Source organism: Lissotriton helveticus, chromosome 12 (genome assembly GCF_964261635.1).
Source record: "Lissotriton helveticus chromosome 12, aLisHel1.1, whole genome shotgun sequence".
NCBI classification, from domain to species: Eukaryota; Metazoa; Chordata; class Amphibia; order Caudata; family Salamandridae; genus Lissotriton; species Lissotriton helveticus.
Window position 1 is genome coordinate 823,161,482 of NC_136073.1, and position 20,981 is coordinate 823,182,462.

Consider the following 20,981-nt stretch of genomic DNA (forward strand, 5'->3'; position numbering starts at 1 on the left):
CATAGTCAAGGTGGGGGGTCACCAAGGCGTGGACTATAGTCTTTCTGGCTCCAATAGGGAGGAGATCTAAAACCTTCCGAAGAACCTTCAGTATGCTGAAGCACCTACCAGTCACCTTGCTAACGTGGGACTTATAAGAAAGGTCAGAGTCAAGCAAGACGCCGAGATTTCTTACTGACTCCACAGGAAGGGGAGGGCTGCCCAATTCAGTGGGCTACCACATGTGAGACCATGCTGATGCTGCTTTCCCAACCACCAGCAGTTCTGTTTTTTCGCCATTTAGGCGCAGGCAATTAATGCTGCAGTTTCCTTTCTAGCCCTAGATAAATTGACTTAGGGCCTCCAGGGCAAGGTTTTGTTGTAAATGTGATGAATGGCAAGCACCTGATCCTAGCCATGGGTGGCAACATCAGTTAGATCAGCCACAACACTACTCACTTTATTAGACACCATCATGCAATCTTGTTGTTTCTATGAAAAATCTTACCTGTCCCCTGGGAGCCTCCCACAGGAACGTATCATACCACCGAGTAGGGTATTAGTACTTGCCGTCTTCATGGCAGTTGCTTACGTGCCACAAAAGTTCAAACCAACTGCATCAATTTACTTGCTTACCTTTTGAGTAGGTACAGTTGCAGATGGTGAAGTGGGATGATACTTCCTTGAAGCTGTCACTATGATTCAATCATGAGGTGTGTTTGCACGCAGGAAGAATGGGTCTTGTTCAGGTGACCTGCATTTCTTCTGAAAGCGTGCTAAAGCCGCCTTTGCGGAGGGTGAAGCGGAGAACACCTCAATAGCCAGTTCTAGCAGTCCCAGAATCAAGGGAAGCAAACTGGGCGCCAAAGAAAGGTGGTACAAGGTCTCAAAGAGGACTGTTGTCTTTAGTAATTCAATGATACATGTTAAGCTTTGCAGCACCTCTCACCAAGCTTTTGTTTAATCTACATCATGTCATCTACAGGAGAAAGTGTCCATGGAGGAGAGTTGGGAATATTGTCACACTAAAGAATATTAAGACTATGTGCGATAATGAGATTTTGACCAACAAGAAAGATCAGACCATCGCAGATATTAGGTGGTTCACTTTAATCAAGTTTGCTCTTGCTTTCAGAATAATATTCACTATTCATTGGACAGTATTATTAGATAGTCCTGGGTTTCATGTTGGATATTTTGTCTACTAGATAAGCTGACCTAGCCTCTTCCCTCTGCCTCTTTTAGGAATGCGCTAGCTAAGCTATTGCGCATGTGGTCTAATGAAGGTATTTTTGTCATCCATTTTCCCTTACAAGCTATCCTGTGATGGATGGCTTTCGTTTTTTCATAGCCATGACCAGAGGGATCTCTCTGTGGACATCATCTTGAATTGCCCTGGGTGTCGCCTGATCAAACCCACATACACAAGCTTCCCTTGTGTCAATTGCGCTTCTGTCCCAATCAAAATTAAGCGACTCTACTTCCAGACACGGTATGTCAAGGCACTCCATGTCAAGAATTTCAAAGACTCCTAATTCAACATCCATGTATTGCTCACTGTCGAGATCCAACTAGACGTCAAGAGCCTCTGCTTCTAGGGGAGGGTTTCCTTTGTCATCTAGGTTGGTCATAACTATGTACTCAGATAAAAAGGTATTATATGGAGGTGGATTACTACAATAGGGTGTTCTCTGAAGCAGAAACCCTCTGCTGAAGAACATCTTCTTGATGGCAAGGACGAATCCCAGACTCTTGATTCCAGAAGAGGCACAGCCCACGGCTGATGTGGCTAGTCTTCAACTAGCGGTGCCTCACAAGAGAGAAGAATTAAGTCACAAAAGGCCATGAAGATCAAGAGCTGATGAACCTCCATGGATAAAGTACAGGAAGGGACAATACTTTTGCAGCTTCTAAGAAAAATCTGAAGACTAGGACTGCTGCGCTTAATCTAGAAAAACCAAGGAAGATAAAGTGTTTTTGAATGCATCTTCCCCATCTTCAGCATGGAGAAAAGATTATAATCCGTAAGAATTGCAGATTTCCCTCCGCAACGGATATTTCGATTTGATATCAGTTACTAGACTGTCACAAACAGAGTGGCTAAAATGATCAATATAGAGCCAGTCTCCAATGCATTTCTGTAATTTGAAACTCCCTTCTCCATAAAGATGGTGGAACGGCATATCAATAAAAGTGGATTGCAGCATTAGATCTGGGAAAATTAGTGAAAACGAGGTATAAAGTACAACAATCTTGTGGAATGGATAACGGTCATAATATGCTAAGAATCAGTAATCAAAATCTACACCATGCAGAAATATCAAGAGGCCACAGAAGGAAGTGTAAGCAGCTCACGAGTTTAAATTATCAGAGGCTAACTAGCACATGATCTTCTGAAGGTAACCATGGAACTCAAGCAAGTTCGTCCAGCAGTCACTGCATGCCATTTACGACATGTTTGTAATTGTCTCTTCACTGCTGCCCACTATGGAAAAGGGATGAACTTGAAAGGAGAGTCCAGAGTTCACTTGAAGTGCAACCGGCATACATTAAATCAGATCTCAAGTACTTCAACTACAAATCAAACGTAAAAATTGTGACTGGTCAGTGAACACAAAAGAGGTAAAAGAAATTGTTGTGCTAACTTTGATAAGGTAGCACAGAGGTGATTTGAAAGCTTTAGTGCCAGACAAAGTTTCCCAATTCCAAAGTCTGCTCTCCAATATATAATTTGTACCCATCATTTTATGTCTATTCCGTGAACGGATACTTGTGCAGGGAAGACCTTCACCATAATGCACTACAGAAAAAACAGTGATGGTGGTATCCTAACTCTCGAAATCATAATAACACTTCACACTTTTCCTGCGATTTGTTAGATTCTCTGTATGTGACCCATTACTGTGAGAAACTATTCTCCCTACGCATTGCAAATATTGCCTAGAGACCCACTTTCACCAATCACTATATCACCAGCTGTGAATTTATTTTAAGTGCAAATACTTCACTGGTACGGTTTCCTTCATACCTCGCTCGGTCTCTCTTGAGGAATCTTCCTGGTCACTGTCCGTTGAACTGATGGATATGATGCTTGGACGCGAGTGGAGTCCAGACTTGGAGTCGCTGTCAAAAACAGAGCTAGAAACAGAGTCCTCTGAAGACAAATAATAAAAACAGCCCCGGGGTGAATAAGTACTGCTGTCCTCCAAGCTGCTCTCTAGCAGGCTTGAGTTTGTTGGGGAACATGTTGAGCTGTCCAGACTTGGGCAAGAAGAGCCAGCGCCACTACTGGGGACTTCTGTTGTCTCAGTTGAGGGTTCTATGCCAGGCATGACAGGTTCATCAATAGAACTTTCAGCATTTATCACAAAAGTCCCTTTGAATTGCTCATAATCCTTTGCATCATCTAATGATACCATGCTAATGCCAGCTGCTAGGCTATTGGAGTCACACAGGATGTCAGATGGTGTGGAGATCTTTGTGGCATCCAAAACAAATGTTAAAGTCTGATTCAGGGGGTAAGCTTCAGTTTCCACATCCGATCTGAGCAACTGGATGCCACAATCTAAACAAGGAAAGTCACCTATTATGCTGGGGCCAACCTCTGACACACGACTCCTAGTTTTGAATGTTACGTTGTTTAAGTCTGACATCTTATTTCAGCATCTGCCAATTATCTATGACCAGCTGACCTCTGCATACTGTATTTACCTAGTGCTCCATTGCTAAACTTAGAACTGTCTGTATTTAATTTTGCAGTAACTTGACGGCAGAACTCACCCCCTGCTTGGTGCCCTTGCATGTTCTCTGCGGCTATAGACTTTGCCTCCTGGATTGGCTACACCAATATGGATAGACTTATTTATTGCTGGCGGGGTTTACCCATTTCTCTATCCATCAACTCTAACCTCTACATTATGAATGTATACATTACTCGAAAATAGAACATTCACTCTTGCATCCTGGAACTTCTCATTCCATGAATGAAATCTTGTTCCTGATCCCTGCATCTGCTAAAAATTAAAGTGGATTTCTTGTTGGTTCCCTGGACCGCCCCCATTAATCTGTAGCTGTACTCTTAACTTTGCTTTAAATATGTGGTCAACTTTTTGGCTCACCTACCACATTTGCTTCTTTCAGATGTGTACCACTAAAGCGGACCTCTCGCCCAAATCTCTGTGAGCAGTTTGTTAACTCGTCACTGCCATCTGCTAACCAGTTATCTAAGGCTATAAATGCCACCTTATGATTTTACCACTGGTATAATATATTGATTCTCATGCTAACCTCGTATGCACCCATTATTCTCAAAACCCCAGTTCACAAATTACTCATTAGCCATTAATAATAACCAAGGACAGTACGCTTCATTCTCTATTAACATCACTGTTCTTGTTGGCCCGAAATCTAGTAGCACAAATCTGAAACCGATATTGCTGCAGCCCAAATCAGACTTCGATAGCGCCAAGACGCACTCTGGCATGAGTTGGTGCTTTATAAATCACATTTACATTACATACATTAAACAAATGGTCTATAGTGTGAGAATTGTTCTTTGAGCTATTCTTTATAGGTCATGAAAAGAAAAGATGTAAGGCACGCCACTATCTTGATCTTTGCTCAGAGTAGATGCCTATTTTGAACATAACAGGACAAAGTTAAAACGCTCTACTGGTATTTACGATACGTGAACCCAGCCAGTGTGTTCAATGCACACACATTTATACCCGATTACCTGACAGACTTAGACAGGATAACGTAAGTGCTTCTTCTGGACTTTTTTTTGTCTCCATTAAACCGCTCAGAGAGCAACCTGTGACATCCTCCTATGAGGAAAACAAAAAGGAGGTTTTTTTAATCACAACTGTACCTTGCTTATGATCCACAAATGTAGTATGACGTGCAAAGGCTGGGCAAGCTTTGGAAATGGATAACCCTCTCCCTAAATCATGAGAAATTGGCACGTAGTCAATCTAAGCTCACCGTCTGTTTAATCTCCATACACAGAGCACCTGCAAGTCTATCCTTACAGATGTGTACATGCCTCTACTGCATCAACTACTGCATGTCAAGCAATCATTAATTTTCAGAAAACTAACATTTTTTTTCTTGCTCAACACAAAGTATGGCGATTGTGAACTTTATGGGGCTATAAAAAGTTCAAAATACAGCGACATGCCCAAAAACCTTCGATTTCACTATAGTCATGAATTTATAGGCACATTTGACCATGGATTCCCACAACTACCGTTCCCAAATCATGCAAAAGTAAGTATAGGTTGTCTGACCATTCCGTACAAGACTATTTTTGCGGCCTAAATTTCTGAGTTTGCCACTGGAAATCCCTCTTTTTTTTTTAACAGCTTTTAGAGAGTCTTTTTAGCAGGCCATCCACTTTACTCAGACCTCCCCTTTTATGCCAATGAAGGGACTGGCGATCAAGCAGCAGCCCTGAAAACCTTTAATTCCATCAATCGGGTTTGAATTGAAAGAATTTTAATGAATCACAAGGCAGGGAAATTTGCATATGAATCCATGAAAGATAGAAAAAATAAGCTAAGAAGAAAAAAACGTGCCCCCCCAAAAAAAAAACCCACAGGTTGTGTACATTTTCATGATTTCTATATGGAACGGCAAATAGACTAATTAGTGTCTTGGGAAGGCAGTACACAAGGTCACCTTAAAAGATGCCTCCTCTGCATGGCATGGAAAACATGCAGATCTGTTCATTTGTCTGTGGCTCAAACATTTAATATTGCTGAAAGTATAAATGTAATTTTAAGGTGCTTGACTAAATAAAAAATACAGGTAGCTTTGTCTTTTTAGACTTTTCATAGAATAGTTTTAAGTAGTCAACAAAAGAACAGCTAAGCCAAGTCTGGATATTCTTAGTTAAAGTTTTCCACGGCCAGGTTTGTTGATCTGACATCCTTTGTCTACGGCTGGAGTTGCAAGGATTTTATATTGATTAGTATATGCCTGGTAAGTCTGATGATTAAGACTAGATAGATAACAAGGGAGAGTGAGAGTTAGATTGATTGATATAGAGGTCAGATATCACTTTTGGAGTGAGGTCACCGAGTTAATAGAGTTGCTTGCTCCAATGAAATGCATTAAGTAATCCCTAGAAGGTAAGTGTGTGAATCATGTTTATGCCTGTGGGTGAACCCAACTTTCCAGGATCAATATGCATGTTAACAGTAGAGGTCTCTGTTTCCACACGTTTTGGTTAATACCACAATTTACTACAAAGTTGACGTAGGTTCTTTGTGGGTATCAAACTTATCATAAGGCCCTTAGAATTTTTTTTATGACTGCAACAGTCACATACTACTTGTTTCTTGTTTTGGGTTCTCCCGCTTTCCTACATGTCCGCTCTAGTGTGTCAAAACATGGTGGTTTATCTTGGAACGTTCGGGTGAACGCTCCCCGATGACAGTTTACCAGCAGTTCAGATGCCAACCTCGATGTACCAAGAGCATCGCAAATAAAGTTCTCATGTTATCACCACATACCAGCTTCATCATTTTATTGCATTTGACACTGGCGACTAGTATTGGGATCCCACTGTCACCAATTGAGTAGGTCGTCGGGCAAACTGGAGGATTAAAGAGATTTGGCGCCTTGATAAAACTCAGAGCGCTGCCACTCTGGAGAAGCAGAAATTAAGACATGCCTTTTTGAGCATTCGCAAGGATTTGTGAAACATATTAGAGAAGCTACAGAAATAAGACAGAATAAAGGAAGCAAAGTCCTTCGTAGTGCTTAATGTCAAGTTGAACTAGCAGATGCTTTGAGACCTCAGAGTATTGGTGACTCCTTTCGAAGTTTTCCTACAAATGTATGTTGTTCGGTCTCACATCTGCGGTTTCTGTGTTTTAACACATGATCCACATTTTCAAGGACCAGGAAGCAAACGGAGTGGTTTATAAGATGATGCGCTGGTCTTCACCAAAGTACCGGCTAACATTTTGAAATTCTATAGGTCTGCTACAGAATGTCGAAAGAAGGCCTCACCTTAAGAGCAGATGAGTGCAAACTCGGACCTCAAGATGACTATTTTTGACACACAATCTTAGCCAATGGGGTGACTCCCAAAAAATCACTAGTAGAAGCAATTCGTATTTCTCTTGCACCAAATTATAAAGATAAACTGAAATATTTTGCAGGGCTTGCGAATACTACAGGACCTTTGTATAGAACTTTGCTTCACAAATAGAACCATTGCGCATTTTTATTTTTAAAGGTGCTGTATTTGTATGGAAACTGGCAACAAAAGACTTCTGAATTCATCATGCAACACAAATAATGGCCCAACACTACAACCTTTCTCTTGTGGCAAACAAAGCAACATTTTTGAGGAAGTTGTGCCTATGGTTTTGGGGGAGCTCTTCCCAAAGATCCGACAATAGCAAATGAACAGTTGCCTATGGTCCAAAAACCCTGAGCGAGCAGACGAGATACTCGGTCACAGAGAAAGAATTACTAGCCTGTAGAACACTTCCTGCATTTTATTTGGGGTACAAGGCTAACCTGCAAACAGAAAAGCTACTTGTTCAGAAACATACTAGGTGGCAGGGCAGAATCCAGTGCTCATGTGACAATACTTTGTTCCGAGCACCAGGACACGCCCATCACATTGCCAACTGTTAGTCAATATTGCCATGTGAAAACCATTTGGGGGAAGCTCAAGAGGATGAAGAGATGGATGTGGTTGCTTGTTTCGGCAATGTACGTCATCCAGGTTGTGGAAGTGAATGAAGACAAGTGCTTTGCTGAAAGTACCTAGGGTGATGAATCGAACCTAGTGAAAACTTCCAAAATTTCACAAGAGCAGAGTGTAGTAGGGGAGTCGTTTTCCCCAATGACAAATGCATACCTCCACAGGTCACGTGTGAGACCATTTTAAACAGTGGAAACATGGCAATGTCTTCATGGGAGTTAACCTACTGAGACAATATTTTGGTTGCTGGAAATGGATGTAGAAACCGAACGAAGGGCAAGGCAGTGCATAGTTTGTTTCGCATCAGATACGAATTTCAAGACCACTGTATCTCGCATGTGTTCCATAGCCAACCTTTGTGTCAGAAAGTAGGTCTTTACATCTCTGGACCTTTCAGAACTTGGTCTACCAACAAGGACTTTGCTATGGTTCTTATCGATTATCACTCCAAATGGCCTGAGGTGATGTGCTGAGAGGTTCTACTTATGTGGTTTTAGACTTCCTATTAGATATAATAAGTTGGGGATGCTATCCTGAATTCCTCGTTACCGACTACGATAAACAGACACTTTGGCAGAAATCACTACATTCCTCAATATCCACAATATTAAACACATCACGACAGTGTTCTATGATCTCTAGTGTAATGGCAAGATCAAATGTTTAAATGAGTATCCCAAAGAAAGAGTCTACCTTACGCTGGTAGGAAATATTCCAGTTGATTTACTATAATCAAATCTACAGAATCCAGCCCAACTGAGATAGGGGTGTCACCGTTTCACTTGTTCGAGACGATTTCCTCACAGCCCTAGATAGTTTGATAGAGCCAGTAGCAGGAGCTCCCGACGATACCATCCTGGGAGACTTAAATTTTTTACCTAGAATCCCTTGATAAGGATTCTTCCTCCCTTACAACTGACCTACTGTCAGCGGGTCTACGACAGCTAGTGACAAAACCCACTCACCTGGCGTGTCACACACTTGGCCTTTTCACTAACAATAGCCACATCTCCCTATCCTCGGTTATCCCACTAACCTGGACAGACCACTCCGCAGTTATTTTTACTATTCAGATTAGAAAAACCAACCTCCCACATGCCAGCTCCCGCTCTCCCAAACAGTTTCGAGCATGGAGGAACATTGACATCCATCTTCTAAAACATCCCTATCCGCCACTCAACACGACATCACACCAGATCCCGATCTAGCCTCCTATAATTATTCATACTGGCTACACAATGCCTTCAGCACCTTAGTACCACCCAAGAATATTTCTACTAACCGAAGTGCTCCCTCCGGCCCTTGATTCTCAGAAGCGCTCAGACTTGAGAAGCAATGCTGCAGAAATCTAGAAAGGCGTTGGCGCAAACACTACAACAACGACAAAACGCTATATAAGGACGCAACAGCTAAATAAAAACTTCTCTTCGTCGCAGAGGAAAGCAAATTTTACCTTACACAAATAGAGTCGGCCCAAAACTCCACCAAACAGCTTTTCCAGGTGGTAACCAAACTATCCAGCCCACCGGTGAGCTCAACCATATATGCCTCTCAAGCCCTCTAATTCCCTCGCTAACTTCTTTGAAGACCAGGTCAATCAAATCTACTCCAACTTTTCAACCCAGGTTAACTCCGACCATCCTAATTGTAACACTTACACCAACGCCTCGACCACCGTATTCCCAGAATTCAGCCAGGCTTCGCCCGAGCAGATAGCAGAGCTTATCTCCTCCATTAAATCAGGATCCCCCTTAACCCTTGTCCCCCCTCCATTCTAAAACTCATCCCTGACTCAATAGGCCCCATCCTTACCAATATCTGTAATTCAATGTTCCTTACAGGCTTCTACCCAGCAATCTGAACAAAGGCCATTATCAAACCCCTTCTAAAAAAATCCAATCTCAATCACTTTTTGAAAAAATCATGAACATTCAATTATCTCAGTTCATAGATCACAACAAACTTTTGGATGACACCCAATTTGGGTTTAGGAAGGGCCAAGGGACTGAGACTGCCCTCATTAAGGGATCCGACGAGATCAGGATGATCCTAGACCAAGGCGGCACTGACGTCCTGATACTACTGGACCTGTCCGCTGCCTTTGACACAGTCGATTACGCCATCTTGATCGACCGGGTCTCCTCCATCGGCATTCATCACAAGGCCAGAGCCCTTCTAACCTCCTTCCTCTCCAACCGCACCCAGTCAGTTAAACTCTGCGACTTCTACTCCCTGTATTCACCCTTCCCTGTGGTGTGCTCCAAGGATCCTCCCCAAGTCCGATCTTATTTAACATCTATGTGTCGGACTTGGCCAGGGTCAAAGCACACAGGATGAAACTAACTTTGCACGCCTACGACACCCAAATGGTGCTGGCAGTACACAACGATGGAGCAGTTGCTGCCAGCTTCCAGGAGGGAATGCTAGCCATCAGCTCCTGGATGGCAAACAATTGCCTAAAGCTGAACTCCGATAAAACAGAAGTAATGATCTTTGGCAGCCTAGCCCTTGGTTGGTCTCCCACATGGTGGCCAACCGATCTGGGATATCCTCCAGGACCTGTCAATAAGGTTAGGAAAATAGGTGTAATGTTCGACGACAAGCTCTCGTTCATCCACCATGCGAACGTCTCTTCATCCTTCTACACCCTTAAAATGATAAGGAAACTTCTGCCATTCCTTTCCTCCAGCGCCGGCAGGACCCTCATGTGCACACTGGTTATGTCAAAGGTTGACTATTGCAACGGACTCCTAAACGCCCAGGAGAAAGTCCTGAACAAATTGTAAATAGTTCAGAACTCAGTGTCCGGCACCCCCAAGTTCAAATCTATCTCTCCAGTCATACGTCAACTTCACTGGCTGCCTATCAGACGCCGAACCAAATTTTAAGCACTGTGCATCGCATATAAAGCGATTAACACGGGACCTGAGGTCCTAAAAAAAGTACTATGCCCATACACCCCCAATAGACCCTTGCGCTCCTCCTCAGCTCGCCCACTTACTATTCCTCGCACAAAGAAAACATCCTGGGGAGATAGAAAATTCACACTTGCCACAGCCAGACTGTGGAATACCCTCCCCCTACACATTAAAACCAGTCCCAACCTACTGACATTTAGGAAACTAGTAAAAACCTGGCTCTTCAACCAGTAGCCACCCAACTCAGCTGCTCTCCTTTTACTCCACAGCGCCGAGACACCCCATGGTATTTGCGTGCTATACAATTTGCATAAATAAATAAAATAAATATTGTCTGGGCTTCCAAGACAATGGTCTGGATCTTGAGCCTTCCTGCTAGTGGAGGTAGAACGTTGTTGTGTTGTCCATCTATATAAGCAGGTAGATGGCATGGAATGATGGCTAAAAAGCTTTCAGAGCCAAATGAACTGCTCGCAGCTCTAGCAGACTGATGTGGTAAGTGGATTCCTTGCGTGACCATCTGCCCTGAATTTGAAGGTGATCTGTATGGGCTCCCAATCCCAAGAGAGGCATCCGGGACTATAGTTTGAGTCCATTTATCCTTGTGAAAAGGAGTCCCTAGTCGGAGATTATTGGGCGAACACTACAATTTGATGGACCGGAGGGCATGTTGTGACAGTTTAATCCGGTCTTCCCAATCCCCCGTTTGCTAGTCCCACTGGTCCTCCAGACATTCCTGCAAGGGGTCTCATGTGGAGACGTGCGTTCAGTGTGAGGAGTATGCAAGATGACAGAGCCCAGAGGAGAGGAGACCTTCCTGACAGTCGGGTGTGACATGGACATGCGAGCCTGAGCCTTCTGAAGGATCGATAAGTGTCTCTCCTCCGAAGGATGCACGTTTGCTGTGCGAGTATCAATGGATGCTCCCATATATTGTAGGCACTGTACAGGCGTCGAGGTAGACTTTGTTTGATTCAGGTGAAGTCCCAATCGAAGGAGAAGGTCGGAGTTCCAATTGAAATGTATTTGAGCCTCCTGACACGTGGATGCCTTGATTAGCCAATCGTTCAGATGGGGGTAGACTAACACTTTGTGTTTCCTCAAATGGGCAGCCACCACCGCCATGCACTTGGAGAAGGTCCTGGGTGCCGACTTCCTGTCGAATGGAAGCACACAGTATTGGTAGTGGTGGTTTCCCACTGCAAACCTCAAGAACATGCGATGTTTCTATATGGTAGGGATATTGAAAGTATGAGTCTTGCAGGTCTATTGCGCATAACCAATCCTCCTGATGTAGTTGAGGATAGATCTGGAATAATGCTAACTTCCGGAATCTCTCTCCAAATCCATTTGTTGGCCTCCCTTATATTTGAGAATGGGTCTGAACTTGTTCTTGTCTTTCATTTTGACGAGAAAGATTCTTGAATACCACCCTTTGCCTCGTTGCAGCGAAGGAACAGGTCCTACTGCCTGTTTTCACAAGAGAATGTTCACTTCTGCTTGTAATTGCGATAGGTGGAATCGTGACTGGTTTGGAGGAACTGATGGTGGAGGGCTGGTGAATCGTAGAGAATATCCATTGAGCACATGTAGGAAACTGGCTCTATATATATACTACACCAAAATGAGGAATAGTGTGTATAGAGTCCAGGTAGGCAGAGGTTAAAATTAGATAGAACCCTATTTGTGGTAAAGTGGCCGGATCTCAGGTCAGGATCGCCGGGGTGACCTCTTCATGGTATTTTTCCACTCTAGCTCCGGCCGGGTTCAGCGGGTGCAGAGTGGGCTGAAATTGCGGTTTCTGGCTGCTGCTAGAGGTTGCTGTTTTAACAAATCCAGTGCTCACGGGAGAAGCAGTCTTTAGAAGTGAAGGCAGGCAGGTCCTCCGGGGTTTTCGAGGTTGCTGGCTGCAAAACACACCGGGATTTCGCAGGAGCAGGTTTGAGGGGAGACAAGCATGTAGGGCTGGGGTCAAGTCCGTTGGAGTCATTATCTTGTTAGCTGGCTGTACGGCTGTTCGGTCCTTTTCTTCTGGTCGTTTCTGGATCTGAGGAAACAAGGCTCAGGGTGCCCCCTAAATACTAGATTTAGAGCCGTTACAGGTAGGTAAAGGGCAGGGACCAATGGGTCCCTTCCCTGGGATGGGCACATCCCCTATTGTGCCACCCTCCAGTGGGAGGGGGCAGGAGCCTGTCCCTGGTTGGTTGGGTCTCCCCATCCTCAAGATGGCGGGGACTCAGAGTTGTGCTTCACCGCGCCTCCCCCACCTGAAGGGTGGAGTTGGCAGAGGTGGGCTCACCTCTCCGTCACTTGTTTTTCCCATCGGTTCTCCCACTCAAAGTGGGGGGGGGGGGGGGGGGTAGAACCAGTGGGGACCAGTTGCTGAAAGCAGCAATTGGTCAGCTGAGGCTCACAAAGGTGTCATGCCTTTGAAGCTTCCCCTTCGTGAACCCGGACCTTCCTGGGGGAGGAACCTAGCACCTCGTCCCAGGCTGTGCATTGTTTCAGGCCCCATAGAGCAGCAGGCTCTCGACTCAGGTGTCCAGAAACTTGTCTGGTGGTGGCAGCCTAAGCAGCCACTTAGTCAGGTCACTAGAAGTTGGTCGAGTTTCAGGGGGCATCTCTAAGATGCCCTCTGTCGTGCATTTTACATTAAATCCCACACTAGCATCAGTGTGGGTTTAATGCGCTGAGAAGTTTGATACCAAACTTCTGTTTTCACTGTAGCCATTATGGTGCTGTGGAGCTCGTAATGACAAGCTCTCAGCACCATATCCTCTTAATGGCAGCACTGCACTTACAATGTCTAAGAATGGACTTAGACATTATAGGGGTAAAGGGCTCATGCACCTGTAACCTCACCACTGGCATAGGGCACCCGGTTAGAGGTGTGCCTGATCTATGCCAGGGGAGTGGGTTGTAGGCATGGCACACAGGCATGTGTGCCATGTCTACTTCACTTTGTTCTGCACCAAAACACGCAGTCTGCAAAGGCAGTGTGTGTGTGTAAAGCTACAGGGCCTCTAAGGGTGGCACAATATGCTGCACCCCTTAGAGGTCTTCCCTGGTCACAGTGCCCCGTGGTACCATTTACCAGGGGCTAACCTGTGGCCAGAGATGCCAATTGGGTTAGTTTTGGGGAAGAACAGGCCCTGGAACCTGAATGGCAGGGACCCAGGGCACACCAAAAAAACATCCATCAGTAGTCTGGCAAAAAGTGGGAGGGTTACTGCAACAGAAGCAGACTTTCTGGATTCAAGCAAGCCTGGCTGAAGACGGCTGAAATGCCAGAAACCGGTCCTAGGAAGCTTGTTTCCGGTCCAGGGACGGCATGGCTTGGCAGTTCGGGCTGGACTGTTCCCATGAGGCACAGGGTCAGACTGATTTGCATATGGCCATGTCTGAACTGGGGGGGCAGAGTGGGCTAAAGAAAGGTGATGGATTAAACCCAGATCTTTTGACTGGGTGTGAGTGTTTGATTGGTTCAGATGCTCCGTCCATCACCACCCCCCTTTTGTACCACTTTCCTACAGCACAAAATTCAGAACCCAATTGTCTTGTGTGATTCTTTGCCACTCTGCCAAGAAATGTTGAATACATCCCCGTAGGGGAGTGGGTAACGGAAGAGGGGGAAGGCATGATTCAGGGCTTGGAGCCAGTAGGCATCTTGCCTATTTTTGAAGGTTGTTGTCCTGACCTTCCTGTAGGTTGTCTTTTTTCATAAGGTTGGTAGGATCGTTGATACGATTGCTGTGTACCAGACTGTCGACCCTGATAGCACAGAGGGGTTTGAACCCTCTGTGTTGAAAATCGTCATGAGAAAGGACGTAAAGATCTTCGCTGATCTTTGGGTCTCTTGAGACCCACAGCTTTTAAAGGTTTCCATATCTGCTTTCATGTGTGCCATCGCCCCGTCTGCATGAGATCTGAAGAGTAGTGCCGGAGAACAGAAGATTCAGGATGCACTGCTGCGCTTACGGCTTCAAAGAAGTCAAGCGAAACCATGCATACAGTCCGAGTGGCACTCCATGACAATATCCATGCTCAGCCAGGAGAGATGTGTCTACAGCAGTGCTAATCACTTGGTTAGAAACCATAAGTCCTTCCATTAAGACCTCATTAAAATACTCCCTTTTATCGCTAGGTGAATGTTCAGCAAATTGTAAGCGACTTCCACAGTGCTCGGTCATATCTACCTAAAAGCGCTGCAGCACTAGCAGCTTTCACGGAAGTTGCTGCTGTATCGCACACTTTTCTTCCCACTGAGTCGATCTTATCGTATTCTTTATCGGGTGGAACTGTAGATATTGGAGCCGTAGTATGTTGCTTTTTAGCAGCCACCACAATGACTGAGTCTGGGGGCCGATCCGTCCTTAGGAATGTTGGATCCTGTTCTGGAGGGCGATACTTCTTTTGCAGCCTGATGGAGCTTGCTTAATTGAAGAAGGTGTTAGAGTTCCATCGCCGGTTCCAAGAGGCCTGGCACCAAAAGAAGCAAAGAATGAGATGCTTGTCTATGTTGTAAAGTCTCAAATATCACCGAAGTTGATGGCCTAGAAATGGACATTGGAATATTAAATTTAGAAGCCCCTTGAACCAAGATTTCCTGAAAAGTTGAAATATCGTCAACTGGTGAAATCCTTTGAGGAGGAGAGTCAGATAAAGTAGGGGAATATCTTCCTGTACTTATAGAGGAAGTGTCCCTGGTGTGCCTAGAAGGAGATCTTCCACTGTGATGTCGGCAGTGGGAATGAGTAGAGTAACATCTATGTAGACGAGAACGATCCCTCGTATGACACCTGGACCTTGGCCTTCGTGGAGGAGGCAAATCAGAAGGCGGAGGCGGTGGAGGTGTAGCCGGCTGAGGAGGAATATAGGCGGCCTAGGCTGATCATCTGGACGATGAGGAGGAGACTGAGCAGGTGATATGGTCCTACACGTAGAATATGTACGGGAATACTCCAAATCCAACAAGTAGATTAGTCTCCTCCAGTTCCGAGCCTTCTGAGGAGCCACTGATTCCACAGGAGAACGAGCTTTCACCCTCGACGTTGTTCTACTAGTCAACGGCGACCTTAGACGTCGTCTCGAAAGAGAACTTCCTCTCTATGTCGACTGCAGACTTCTCGAAGTAGACAGAGTCTGTGATCGACAGGTTTTTCTTGAAGTCGAAGGACGTATCTTCTCGGCGTTGATCGACTGGCGTGGCGACTTCAATCGACAGCGACGAGTCAACGCCAATCGGCGGTGATGTGTCGATGTCGATCAACGATGTGTCGACGTCGATGGCTAGACGTCGAGTGATGCAATGTTCTCAACGGCGATCTTGGTACCGTCTGTGGTAGGATTCTCGACACTGAAGGAGTTATCACCGCTGGCGTAGCCACAGCCGAAGATATTCTTCTCGACGTTGCAAGTCAACGTCGTTTCGACCCAGAGTCCTGGGTAGACAGCAAACAGGTTGCTGCTGCTCCTCAGGACTTCGTAGCCTTCGACGTTGACTGGGAACAACGCAGTTTTTCAGCCCTTCTGCTGGGGAGCCCCCATGTGGCTGAAAATAGGGCCCTGATAGAGGACTGGCCCTCTCCTTGCCCTGTAGTCACACCTGATGACTGGACCTGCAGTTTTCGTTGTTCTTCTGTTCCTTGAAGTCAAATCCTCTCCCTGTCACGCAGGGTACGCCTGGAAAAGGTGTTACAGATGGAACAGGAACGTAAGAAGCAGGTAGACAAATAATGCACAATCAATGAGGGTAAGATTTGGCCTTCATTCCACCGTCTGGACCCTTAGCAAAAAGAGATGGCATTTTTTAAAGAAACTGTTGTTATTACTGTCAGAAAAAGACAGAAAAAGGTACAGAAAGACCAAGGACGTAGAGTGAAATTTCTGAAGAGATTTTTGATGAAAAAAAACATATTTGGTAGAGCTCAATGATTCAGGGTCGTGATAGCAGGAGCTGGAAAAAATAACTGAAGTAACTGCTACTGACTGTGCATCATGGGATACTAGCAGTCTCTGGAGTTTTCTTAAAGGCACAGCGTCTAGTTTAAGACATATAATGGCAGCCTATGGGGGCTACTCTGTGCCGTCCTTTCTTCTCCATCATGAAAAAGGACTTTTGAGAAGGGTGATTTTCTGTGTGTTGAACACCATGAAAATAAATGCACAAAACATAGTATACTGGCTTCTTTTTCGCTTCAAGATGGAGTTGGGGCCTCTGCAGTCTATTTAGTTAGGCTGCATTATTGTCTTTTCTATCTCGTGTCTTTACAGGCCTTCCTGAAGAAAGGCAAAAAATATCTACTTAAGAAGATATATTTAAAGAAAGTGCTACGGGGTCCCGGCACGTGGGCGGGACTATTCACGTGCTTATTACTAAACATTGAAAACCCCTGCAGGAGAACGTAACCTTCGAAAACAAATGGTGAATTGTCGACATGTGAATAGGCTCAAAAGGATATATCATTAGCGCTGGAAACACAGTATTTGGTTCCCATAGTGAGAGCGAATTTCTGACTGGAGAAAACTTGTGTGACAGACCTTTCAACAGCTACTTGATTATCCTGGATGAATATAATAAAGGTTTGCCTGGTTTTCTCATATATCTAGACATAGTAGATAAATGTACCTTAGGACAATTATGGAAGGATATTTGAGACATAATCTTGTTCACATAAGCAAGTAACAAAGGAATTGGTGCAGCACCATGCTTTAGTTTATATGGCCAAACCTTTTAGCCTACGCTTAATGATTACATTAATTTCCAAGCATATGTTCTAAGTGTGGATGGAGCGATTGCATCTTTCAGTATATTCCAACATTCATCTGAGATTTGCTGGCCCCAACTCCATATCTTGAGCAGTAGGGTATCAAATGCAATAAATCTGGATGGAGATTTTATCCTCCACTTCTAGACACGGATGATGGTTCTTTTGTGAACTGACTTGGCCTGTCTTCGTTTTGCACAGCAGGCTCCAAATCACTAGTATTGTTGGGGATGCATAAAGGAACACACCTTCCCAACTTGAGGAAAAGGAAATTCTCCTTGCAATCCCAAACATCTTTAAGCCTTTTCCAGCATTACTTGTCAGAGAAGACCCCAAGACGTTAAGAGGATGGCCTCAGAACAGTATGAGACTTCAACTGAGAAATAGAATGAACTACGAAGAGAAAATAAATATATGAAGGAGCCACTACAGGAGTGCATGCAATTTGGCAAACATCCCTTAACGATAGACATTCTGAATCATGCAAATATTTACCAACTCCATATCACATCCTACCATTTTGTGGCGTTTTCCCAGTCTCAGACTATTTTCTATGCAAACCATCCCTCCTTTTCTGCAGTTGTCCCTCTTGTACAATAAACTATTTCCACAAGTTGCTTTTTTGCCCCAACTCATAACCTGAAGACTGAGTAAATAGGGGAAAGGTAGCATCCACCACAAAGGTCAACAATTCCAAAGCCTCTCACCAGGATGGATAACACTAACCAGTAGCTGCTGTAGCGATTCCGTATGCATCTCAGTCACAATTTGATCAGCTTGATCCTCAGCACCATCCTCATTTTGTTCTTCAATTGCAAAACCCAGACAAATTAGTTCCTGTCCAATATCCAGATCCTAAAGGAAAATAATTTTAAAGTGTTATGCTGAAATTCTGTATTACTTTCAAATAAGCAGTTAAAGTTACTCACTGTAAATGCTATTAATCCTTCTACATCTTAAGTGAACTACATTAGGTAGTAATAGGTTAAGTCCACAGCAACTGAAGCATAGATTGATCATGCATACCCAGATCAGTTCCACACACCCACCCAACCTTATGCAAGTCAGTTTACTTTTCTAAGACAAAAGAGTGTACATTAGATTACAGGACTGGAATAGAGGCAAGAGAGGGTAGTAGTGTAACTGAAGGGCAAAGATCTTATTGGTTAGAGCTTAACTGCACTTTTACATCTACATCGCTTCAATCCTAAGCCAGGTGAGGTTCACAAACACAGGATACACTGCAGTGAGATGGCACTTGCTATGCACATAAACATCTAGCCAAAAATACTTTCATAATTGACAAATTAAGCGCCAGGCCAGTGGAAAACACCTAATGCATACTTTTACCAAACACATATTTAGTTGCCCGAGTTGCTGCTCTGCAGGACACAAACTGACCTTATTTCTGAAAGGACAGAGATTTTTGGCAGAAACAAAACCAGTATGGAACTTTGCAGGAAAGTTTTACCTCTTTTATAACCGTCGGTAATGCAAGACATATTTCAGCACACCGAATGCCTTTATGGCTTCTTCACAGGATTATTGTGATCATGGGCAATGAACAGTTTTAGGAACACTATACATTTTTACATGGTTGAAATACAACCAGAGGCCCTGAAAGCATTCGGATTGCACACCTCAAACGAGGAGTTGGCTAAAAGTGTGAAAGGCAAATTCTTTATCATCATCAGCAGCTCCCTCAAAAGTGCACAAAATCATGATGGGGTATTTAAGTGTTTAACTCTGCAGCAGCTTTTAGGGGTTTATACCCTCATGTAAGTCATTACAACAACTCATTTTCTACAAATTCGAGTTCTCTTGAACCCAGTCAATCTAAGACTATTTTTACTACTAAGGAAGTTTCTGGTTGGGGAGAACATTTTCAGCCTAGCTCTGATGAAATACCCTGGTCAGTTTCCAAAATGAGCATTTTAAATTATAGTGAGTGCATTCTAACATTCTGCCACGGGGAGGAAATTGAGAGATGTGATAGCTTGCCCTAACCCCTTTTTCTGTACCTACGTCAATCCAATGAGACCAAATGTATCTTTGTTTAAGTTAATTAAAACCATAACAATTCAAATAAAATAACAGTCTGCAGAGGAATATATACTGTACATATTAAACCATTACCATTAATAAAATTTACAGCATCACATCATATCAAGACAGTGTTAGAATCAGTGTATATACCTATTAAACTTATTGGTTGTCCGCTGCAGAAACCAGTTCCAATTGGATAAAACAACAATTGAACCATATCAAAAGTTTCATCTCTTTGGTAAAATACCATTTAAAATGCTAGTTCAAATACATTTTTCATATAAGAGTAAAAACTTTACCAATCTACAGTTAAGTTGCGGGTCATCTGGCTCAAGACACTTTAATATAGCAGATCTGCGGGTGCGTATGCCTCCATCTTTAAAATGATTTTTTAACAATAAAAGGCGATTTAGTTTTAAAACGGGACATATACAGATCAGGTGTACAAAGTCCTGCTTCGGAGCACCACATAATGCACATGACAGCAGACCACGGTATTTCCAGAGGGGTTGATCAGCATTAGTTGGGAGAGCCCCAAGATTTATTGCTAACAATTTCCTTTTTAGATGAACAGAATAGGTTATGTCCAAATAAGCCACTGGTTGTAAGATCGTATTGGATTGCAGGACCATCCAGGCATGGGAGCGCTTGCTGAATATAATTTTGTCCTCTGTTAACGAGTGACTTTTTGCTGCTTTATTTATTAGTTGCCGAAATGTTGTGAATGGTAAATTCAAGTTCCATAACTGACACCTGTTAACTTTATTGATAACTGCAAATATTTGTGATAAGCTGATCGTGGGTTATTTTCTTGAGCATCCCAAATGGCGCTATTAAGGCGGATTCTGGCAGCTTGACCGAATTTGATACCATAGTTTTATTGTCGCATACATTCTTGCTAGACGTTGCTGCAGTAAACCAAATTCTAGGCAAATCTGCGCAGGAGAAGAATTTCTCGGTAGAGCAAATACTGTTCTATATGCCTTAATTTGCATTCTCTCAAGAACTGCTACTTCCTTGCCATGTTGAGCTTCAGTAGCATAGGCTAAAGTTGGCAAGAGCTTTGCTTTAACAACAGCCAGTAATGGTTTGAACGATGGACCGCTTAAACTCTTCGCTATAGAGCAAAAATCATATATCAATCAATTTCCTTTCTTGATTAAACCATCATTATGTGTTCTAAAGTTAAATCTGCTGTCAATACTTAGGCCGAGGTATTTATAATTTGTGACTCCCTCCAAGTTCACTTTGCCTAGTTTAAATTGTTGTTGTGCCTGCAAGCGGTGACTCAATGTCATTACCTTAGTTTTTGCTGTTTATTTCTAATAGGTTATCCTTTGCAAAATTGCTCAATATGTCAATCCCTCTTTGGAGCCCTACTTACGTTTGACTTGACACTATCGTCCGCATAGGATAGATCTGTTAGTTGCAGGAGGCCTAGGCGTGGCGGATAAAAGTTTGCCTGGTCCAGCTTGGGGAAAAGATCAGCCATAAATAAGTTAAACAGGTGAGGGGCTAAAACGCAACCTTGTTTCAGGCCATTTTCTG

The 20,981-nt window shown here is 43.8% G+C and overlaps 1 protein-coding gene across 3 annotated transcripts in view; it reads right to left on the reverse strand.

Annotated features, from left to right (window-relative positions):
• The window catches only part of TDRKH (tudor and KH domain containing), a 726,700-nt gene that overhangs the window by 69,580 nt on the left and 636,139 nt on the right, over positions 1-20,981 (reverse strand). For all 3 annotated transcript variants that reach the window (XM_078671293.1, XM_078671292.1, XM_078671294.1), the window contains exons 11-13: positions 18,114-18,242; positions 4,715-4,805; positions 3,008-3,544 (exon numbers count right to left, since the gene is read on the reverse strand). In XM_078671293.1, coding sequence (XP_078527419.1) covers positions 3,008-3,544; positions 4,715-4,805; positions 18,114-18,242 — 757 coding nt within the window. The remainder of the gene's footprint in view (positions 1-3,007; positions 3,545-4,714; positions 4,806-18,113; positions 18,243-20,981) is intronic.